We start from the raw sequence: 8,973 nt of genomic DNA, 5'->3' as shown, positions 1-8,973 counted from the left end.
TATAAGATCTATATATATATACCAATTTTTAAATAATGATTAATTAAGTGTTTATGTGTGTGCGTGTGTGTTATTTTTAATAATTTTGCAACTGAAGCTTCCAAGTTTTGATATTTTTGGAAAGTAACTTGAGGAAGATAATTAAATTAATCAAGAGCAAAAATGAGCAATCCGTATCTTCAACCATCTTATTCGATTCCCATGCCAATGAATCAACCAGGAACGCAACCTATTGCAAGTGCACCGTCACCAAATGAATTTCCATTGCCGTATGCGCCACAGGTACCGCAAGGTAAATATACTAATTATTATTTTTTCTTTTCTTAAAAATATTGAATTATTATCCACATCATTATCTTAAAAAGAGTAAATATACATTAATAAATATACTTACAGTATAACACAATGTAATATAAAACGTATTGCGTAAATTATACTATATTGCATAAATACAGTATGATCTAATAATTAGTATTATATTTTATAATATATAAAAATATAATCTAATATAATATAATATACATATGTGAATTAAATTCGCCTTCTTCGTTTTTTTTTTTTTTTTTTTTTTTTTTAAATAAGGAAGCTTTTAATGGGATATATAAAAAAGAAAAAAAAGGAAAGCTACCAAAGTAGAGTACCGTGTACCTTTCATGATAAAGGTTACTAGCGTTATAACGATCAGTAACTAGATAATGGTCGTCTTCGTTAACGGAGATGTCAGACAGATTATTCCCCCCAGTTTCTCTTTACTCCCACCTACACGAATTGTTCCCTCTTATCAGATCACGACAAACAGAAAGAAACAGACAGATAGATAAACGGATGGACAGACAGACCGACCGACTGACTGACAAAAAGACAAAGTTCGGTCAGATTTTGTGAAATTTGTAACACGAAGAGAAACAAGTTTCATTTAATTTTTGATTTAACGTCGTTTAAAAGATCGTGCGTGTGCAAATATAGATTATCATTGATTTAAAAATATTGAAGTGATATTTTTCGAAATACTACATTTCGAGAACGTTAAAATATCAAAACTATCTATATCTTTCTCTCTCTTTTTTTTTTCTCTTTCTCTTTCTCTCTCTTACGCGCATAAAATATCGTGACGGAATACAAGAAGAATAAAGGGGAAAGAGATAAAAAAATAATAATTAAATTCTCGAGCTTATCATTATGTAAATAAAAAAAAATGAACGTTTGAGTGCAGTGATAATCGCAAACTATAAAAACAAGGCTTCTTTTTAAAACATTTTGTTCATGTTATCTTCTAAATTTCAAATTTAATACGTGCTTCTTTTATAATTTTTTTTCTTTCGTTTGATTATTTTCTTTTTGTTTGTGTTAAAATTATTATTATTTCGTGAAATTGTTCTTTTCTTTTTCCAATTTTTACTCTCGAATGTATGGACAGATTTTCATCAAGTAACAAATATAGAGCTTCCTATATATATATATATATTCTTTCTTTTTATGTTAAAATTATTATTATATAAAAATGCTTTCTCCTCTTCTTTTTTCTGTTTTTTAAATCTTTACTTGTAAAACATCTAAGAAAAAATTTTTATAAAGTACACATTCTCCATTTTGTATGGATTAGAATATCGGAAGATTTTCAACGACCTTTCCTCCGTGTAAAATACAAGTAAAAGAAAGAAAATCTATTGTCGTTGATGTTGTTTTTGTTCCATCGTATCCCTTAAATTTATCTAAAAAGATAAGAGAAAACGAGAGAGAAGAAGAAAGAGAGAGAGAGAGAGAGAGAGAGAGAGAGAGAGAGAGAGAGAGAGAGAGAGAGAGAGAGAGAGAGAAAGAGAGAAATAAATGCATGTCCTAAAGAAAAATACTTGAGTATTTTATCGACGTTTACGATGAGAAGAAAAGAAATACATTATATATATGAACATAAATAGGAAAATAACTAAGTGTTTTCGCGCTATCTAACAAATGGCAATATTATAAGCATGCACGTATTTATTTCGATCACTGTATGAGAATTAACGTCGGCGAGAGGAGACTTGTCAGTAAAAAAAAAAATATATATATATATATCAAAATAAAAATAAATAAATAAATAAATAAAAAAACAAAAAAAAATAAAAGAGATAAAAAATTTTACAACGAAAAAGGATAGGAAATAGAAAGAGAAAAACATTTTTAAAAAAAGACGTGAAGTGATGGATTCGGAATATTTCGAACAATCCTGGAACGTAAAAGTGGAACAACTGCGTAGATTTCTTCGTACATTGATTAGAGAAACGATTAGAAAATGTCGTTCTAAAAGGAAAGGATATAATAGATTTTTGTCCGACGACGAGAAAAGGTTTAAATAAAAAAATTCCTTATACATTGCCGTATATTAAATATCTCCCAACATTAAAAACGTTGATTAATATTGATCATAATTTTGATTAATTCAATAACATGATTAATTAATGAGGAAGAAAAAAGGAAGAGAAAGTTATATGAAACATATGTGTTTTGTATTTACAGGTGGTTGGCCAATACCGAATATGATTTGTCCGCCAGGTTTGGAATACCTTATGGGCCTTGATCATTTGTTTGTCAAACAAAAATTCGAAATGTTGGAAGGTTGGTAATAATTATAAAAAAAAAAAAAAATGTCACTATATATATGTATATATACTATATAAACTATATACACTGTTTATTATTGTGATGTATTGAAGCAACCCTTAAAATACTTGAGCTGCTTATTCTGAAACACTCTATATATATAATGTACGGTATATAATTTATATTTTTGCAAATAGATATAATATATATGTGATAGTAATTATATATATATATTACTCTCTTAGAAGATATATATTTTATAAGCTTCCAAATTAATAAAATTGATTATTTTCAGTTGTTACCGGATGGGAAACCCGCAATAAATATAACGTAATGAATATAAGAGGTGAACAAGTTTATTATGTTTGTGAACAATCTAACTGTTGTTCACGTTTTTGTTGCGGTACCTATCGCAATTGTGAATTCAAGGTATTCGATGGAATTAGAAGAGAAATTCTTCATATGATTCGTCCATTAAGGTGTAACAGTTGTTGCTGTCCTTGTTGTTTACAGGTTTCTCTCAATATGTAATCAATATAATATATGCATAGATACATACGTATATATATATATATAATATATTGTAAATCGTATTATATAAATTGTAAAACAAATTATTACAATGAATTATTATTTTTCATAGGAATTGGAAGTCTATTCCGGTGGTATTCTTTTGGGATCGGTTGTTCAAGATTGGACTCTATTTAGGCCATGGTTTTCAATACTCAATGCAAATGGCGACACAGTTTTGAAGATAAAAGGACCGTTATTACGTTTCTGCGTAGAAGTTGATTTTAAAGTAATTGTATATATACATATATCTTTTCTTTTTTACTTTTTAATCAATATGCAGTAACCGAAGACAAGAACGAGAGTAAAGATAACGCTTTAATATTTTTTCAATATATATATATATTGATATATGAAATGATTAGGTAAAGTCTGCTGATGGTACTCAAGGAGTTGGCATGATCAGTAAACATTGGAGTGGTATTACTCGTGAATATTTTACGGATACCGATAATTTTGGTATCAGCTTCCCCATTGATCTTGATGTCAAAATAAAAGCTGTTCTTCTTGGTGCTTGTCTCTTGATAGTAAGTTTGACAAATAAAAAAATTTTTCAATCGATTCGACATTGTTAGATTAATAAGAATTAGTATACGTTTAATTGAATATATGTATTTCTCAATTGCAGGACTTCATGTACTTTGAAACTTCGAAAGAATGAATGATGAATATTTAAACAAAGCACAAAAAAAAGCAACGTGTCTTCTATCGATCTTGGATTATTTATACGAATACTATTTTTCAAAGCCTATTTAATAATTCTTCAATTTGATAAGATATATTTTTTGCCTATTAATGCATGTGTGATCTTATTTATTAAGTATCTGATCATACACATGACAAGTATGTCATACAATGGTTATGTATATCTATATATACATAATATATATATGTATATTTATAAATATATATATACACAAATACATATTAAAATGTAATAATAATTATAACAGAATTTGTTGTGATACCAAATATATATATATATATATATTTAAATATATATTGATATGAAATATTTTTTTGAGAGAAATTTTAATGTTTTAATGAAATATTTTCGCAATATGCTACTGCCGTTTTAACACAGGGATGTCTTCACATACTTCCTAATTATTTCTTTGTGAAAAAAATGGCATATATGTATACATATAAAATATTTGTTGGAATACCACATATATATATATATATATATACACACACACTGACAATGAATATATATATGAAGCTTGGAAAAAGTATCGTAGGTATTGAAAATTGGACGAGAAATAAAATGTGTATGTTTCTTTATTTGTGATTTGAAATTCACCTTCTTCATCAACCTTATATCTCCCATAATCATCATTATCATTATCATCATCGTCACCATCATTATCATCATCATCATCATTATTCATCATCATCATCGTTATCATCATCGGTACAACCTGGTAATGTGAGTATCTACTGCAAAAGCGCTAGCTGGAACATGCGCGTTTTTTTGAAACGCTCCTAAATCTTGACTCATGCTTTTAATAATTGTGTTTGTTACTAATAAAAAAAAAAAAAAAAAAAAAAAGTGTATGAATGGTGACAAAGATCAACAAGGAAAAAAAAAAAAGAATTATAATAAAACAAAAATGAGATGCGAGCGAGAGAGAAAGTGAGTGACTGAGTGACTGAGAGAGAGAAAGAATTAAAAGGAGCAGCAGAGAAGAAGCTCAGCAGGAATTGCTTTTGCATTGGAATAAGTAATGAGAGAAATAAAAAAACAAAGGAAGAAAAAAAAGAAAATAATAATAATAATAATAATAATAGTAATAGTAATAATAATAATAATAATAATAATAATAATTCAAAACACTGGAAAATATATAATATATATATAGATATCCATCATCACGTAGAGAGGAGTATATCTTCTTCTTGTGGATGTGTTTCTTTATTTTTCTTTTCTTTTTTTTCTCTTTCCCTTCTTTCTTTTATTTTTCCTTTCGCTTTAATTTATTTAAAGCTCCTTTTCAATCTTGATCAATTCGGCAATGCCATCGTGCATCTCCTTGACAGCTTGATATTCGGTCAATCCAAGACGACGCTTGTTAGAAATATCATAAATACCACCCTCAGCCTCGGTGTGCTCACCGCGGGTACCGCGTACTTGAAGATTGTATTGAGCGGCAACTTGTTCAAGTTTCTCCTTATTAGCTGCCAACTTGGGTACTTTGATGTGTACAGATGCACGTACCGTCGTACCAAGATTCGTCGGGCAGAATGTTAAGAATCCAAAACGATCGTTATGAGAGAATGGAAGTCGTTTTTCGATTTCGTTAACGCCAGTAACCAGACGTCGATATACCTATAAATAATATTACAATTTTTAGTCGTATTTAATTTTTTTCTTTTCATTGATTGATATCATTAGAATTAATACAAATGGAATCAAAAAAGAAAGAAAAAGAAAAGAAAGATGTCGAGCTTATATATGGGATTTGAGCAATGGTTGATAAAGCAGGAAACTGATGCTACTTGCTCGATTAAAGTTATAAAATGTACGCAATTGTATATGTATGATACAGTTTTATAATTAAATATAATTAGAAGTAATATATATATATATATATATATATACATATTTATCAAATTTGTTTTCGTTTCAACGGACCTGTCCAAGATCACCACCCATCTGCATCGAGATAATACGAAGATGATCCTCTTCGTTGCACCAAACAAGGAAGGTCTTGGTGTCATTATGGAAAATTCCACGACCAGTTGGCCAGAAACGGCAAGCATTGGCTGCTTGAAGGAAACGGTCGCCCTCTTTAAAGAGGAAATGATCGTCGATAAGTTTCTGTTGAACTTCTTTGCTCATGCCGGTCAACGGATAGAAAGTTCCTTTCAATTCGTCGGTCAAACCGGATAAAGTGCTTGATACTTTTTCTTCCATCTCTTTGTATTGAGCCTCGGTTAAGCAAGGATTAAAGGGGTAGCCTTCCAACGAACGTCCACATCTGACACGAGTCGAAACGATGAACTCGCCCTGTTGAGTATTATTTAGAAATTACTTTGGAGTATTTTCTTTTAATAACATCCTATCAAACATTTTGCTAATCGCTTGGCTTAAAAAAGAATGAAATCTATTAATATATTTAGGAATATTCAAAATACCTAAAATTCTGATTATATATAATTAGCCTGATCTAAGCGATTAACAAACTTATATTAAATAATTATATTAAACAATTATTTCATATAAACAGTGTTATATTAAATAATTCTTGTTATATTAAAGACACCTACAGTCGGATCAAGGTTTCCTAAAGAATCGACATCCCCAAAGTCCTTAGGAGGATGCTTATCGGTCTTTTTGAAACCACCGTGATAATCATCGATGATCGGATCAAAGAGATCAGCAAAAACGGTATAGGCCTCGGCATCAGGAGCGTATATACCAACGCCAGAATCATGATTCTCTAAACCAGATTGGATCACATCTAATAGGGTCGAACCAAAGGATGTTTTCTTTGTTTTCAGCTGATCGAAGATTTCCTTCGTCAAATATTTCTTCAATAATGATTTGCTGTCGGAAGCGGCCAGCTTGGCATAACCAGCTTCCAATTTATCCAATACTGCTTGGTCCACCATGTTATTGCTCTCTTTTTTACTGCAAACACAAACACATTCGATTACGTTAATTTATTTTCACTTATATATAACGATATACAAACAATTCAATTTTCTCTTGTGTAAGAGATATAAAAAAATATATATATATATCACAATACATAAATATATATTGATACAATATATAAAAATTGTGCAAAATTCATGCAAAACGATGGGCACTGAAGGAATCGATCAAATTCTTGCTTTATTATTATTGCTTTTGTACACATAATTTATTTATTAACAAAGTACGACAAATATTGCGCTAGTTCTTCTTTCTCTCTTTTTTTCCTTTCTTTTTCTTTTTTATCTTTTCTTTTTCTTTCCTTTCTTTTTCTTTTTTTTCTTTTTTTTCCTTTATATATGCAACAAATTCCGAAGATGAAAAACAAAGTGTGCTCGAATACAGTGCGGACACAACGTGGACTTAGTGTAGAAGAATGAGATAAATGTAATCTTCGGTGTAATTCTTCCTCTTTTTTTTTTTTTTCTTTATTTCTATCGACGTGTACGTAACAAAACTTCTTCTTCTTCTTTTTGATCTTTTATTTGATTGTTTGTTTGTTTGTTTGTTTGTTTGCTTGCACACAGAGAAGGATATATCACAATGAGATTTGTGTACATACTCGTCGATCGGTGTAGAACATTCGCACATGTCCGTCGAAGTACATACACCCATCGCGTTTTTTTAACTTCCTTCCTTTGGCCAGGATAATATGACGTCACATAACGTCATCTCATCTAAATAAAACTTTGCTAAATTTTTATTATATTCTGATCGACGATTGTGCTTCGTAAATATATGTGTGTGCGGGTGTGTTTATGTATTCGTTTTATGTCAAAGAAAAAAAAAATTACGCTTATTTCTTTCCTTATAGATAAAAATACACGTTTGAAAAAAAAAAAGAAGGAAAAAGAAAGAAAGAAAGAAAGAAAAAAATATTGTCATAATAACATCGTCGATGACGACGACGAAGGTGAAGACTGATAAAAATTGATAATCTATTCGATTTAATAATTTTATCTTGTTATTGGAACCATGGAAACGTCTTTTTTACTTTCTTACATTCTTTTTTTTTTTTTTTTTTTTTTTTTTTTTTTTTTGGATATAACTGAATATGCGTGAGTTAGAAAAATGTAATAATAATAATAATAATAATAATAATAATAATAATAATAATAATAATAATAATAATAACAACAACAATAATAATAATAAAAAGAAGAGGAAGATGACAATAATGATGGCAATTATTCCTAATCCACATGTAATACTTATAGAGCTTTGATCAATGATTTTACTTTTATATATAGGAAACGCGTCCTATTATTATTTTTTATTACTTTTTCTTTTTCTTTTCTTTTTTTTTTTTTTTTAATACGTGTAGGTTCGACAATGATATCATGTGTGATGAAATTAATAACGAGGAATAATACGATGACAAGATAAATGATCTATCTGATACATACTCGTCGGCCGAGGTGGTATCCTTCGACGTGCACCCGCCCATGTTGTGTAGATTAGACTACCGGCGACGCACCCTCGTGTATATTCGAAGAAGAATAAGAAGAGAGATGGAATAATGGAATTGGTCCAAAGAGAACGAGAGAGGGAGAGATAAAGGGACCGAGAGAGAGAGAGAGAGAGAGAGAGAGAGAAATAAGGAAGTGAAGAAATCTATCTAAACTCTCTTCTCGATCTTTTTTTCTTTTTTTTTTTTAATTCTTTTTTTTTTTTAGATGAACAAACGAATTAAATAAATAAAGCCCTGTCTAACTCTCCAATAAAATCACCAAGAGAAAGAAAGAGGAAGACGAGGAAGGAAGAGGTCGAGAGAGAAAAAGACAGAAGAGTATTTATAAAAGAAGACTATTCGAAAAATCCGGTTCTCGAGTAATCAGAATAATCCTTTATGTAACAGGATGACACACCGTTTGGATAAAAAGACAAAAGGAGATAAAGCCTATCGCAAGAAAGAAGAAGAAAAAAAAATGGAGATATCGGTCACGTGTCGAAGTCGAACGAAAAAAAGGGAAAGAAATGAGGAAAGAAAAAGATTGAGAAAATCGATGAAAAAAAAATTTTTTTTTTTTAAGGGATGAACTTATCTATCTTTCCTTCACTTCGCACACCAAAATTTTCCCCTTTGGGGGGAGAAAAGAAAAGAGAAAATCGCAATGAAAGTA

General features: G+C 29.7%; 2 protein-coding genes and 1 long non-coding RNA gene across 9 annotated transcripts in view; 2 read left to right on the top strand and 1 right to left on the bottom strand.

The window, feature by feature from the left end:
• LOC122633762 (phospholipid scramblase 1) overlaps positions 1-4,130 on the top strand; it is a 9,559-nt gene extending 5,429 nt beyond the window's left edge. For 3 of the 7 annotated variants that reach the window (XM_043822096.1, XM_043822095.1, XM_043822092.1), the window contains 5 exons: positions 1-292; positions 2,497-2,595; positions 2,876-3,093; positions 3,224-3,379; positions 3,516-3,737. The exon at positions 1-292 is cut by the window's left edge and continues 91 nt beyond it. In XM_043822096.1, coding sequence (XP_043678031.1) covers positions 163-292; positions 2,497-2,595; positions 2,876-3,093; positions 3,224-3,379; positions 3,516-3,725 — 813 coding nt within the window. In that variant the 5' untranslated portion in view covers positions 1-162 and the 3' untranslated portion in view covers positions 3,726-3,737. Of the gene's footprint in view, positions 293-2,059; positions 2,327-2,496; positions 2,596-2,875; positions 3,094-3,223; positions 3,380-3,515; positions 3,738-3,778 lie in introns of those variants that run through there. The other 4 variants (XM_043822097.1, XM_043822093.1, XM_043822098.1 and 1 more) reach the window with 3 other exon arrangements.
• On the top strand, positions 558-1,786 carry LOC122633768. The gene is made up of 2 exons (XR_006328184.1): positions 558-1,025; positions 1,604-1,786. It is a non-coding gene; the product is annotated as an uncharacterized LOC122633768 (long non-coding RNA).
• Positions 4,131-4,413: 283 nt separating the features above from the next.
• On the bottom strand, positions 4,414-8,395 carry LOC122633761 (arginine kinase). Its single transcript, XM_043822091.1, has 4 exons — positions 8,257-8,395; positions 6,421-6,784; positions 5,786-6,160; positions 4,414-5,479 (listed from the first exon to the last, which is right to left on the bottom strand). Exons 1-4 carry the CDS (start codon positions 8,295-8,297, stop codon positions 5,132-5,134), a joined length of 1,128 nt encoding a protein of 375 aa, XP_043678026.1. The 5' UTR covers positions 8,298-8,395; the 3' UTR covers positions 4,414-5,131.
• Positions 8,396-8,973: the final 578 nt, after the last annotated feature.

This window comes from Vespula pensylvanica, chromosome 13, assembly GCF_014466175.1.
Source record: "Vespula pensylvanica isolate Volc-1 chromosome 13, ASM1446617v1, whole genome shotgun sequence".
Lineage (NCBI taxonomy): Eukaryota > Metazoa > Arthropoda > Insecta > Hymenoptera > Vespidae > Vespula > Vespula pensylvanica.
This window is presented reverse-complemented; position numbering and strand designations above follow the sequence as displayed.

Coding starts and splice junctions, on each gene's coding strand:
- LOC122633761 (XM_043822091.1), bottom strand. CDS start 8,297: ATGGGCGGGTGCACGTCGAAGGATACCACCTCGGCCGACGA. Junction 6,785..8,256: donor GATACCACCTCGGCCGACGA/GTATGTATCAGA, acceptor TTGTGTTTGCAG/TAAAAAAGAGAGCAATAACA. Junction 5,480..5,785: donor TGGGTGGTGATCTTGGACAG/GTCCGTTGAAAC, acceptor TATTATTTATAG/GTATATCGACGTCTGGTTAC.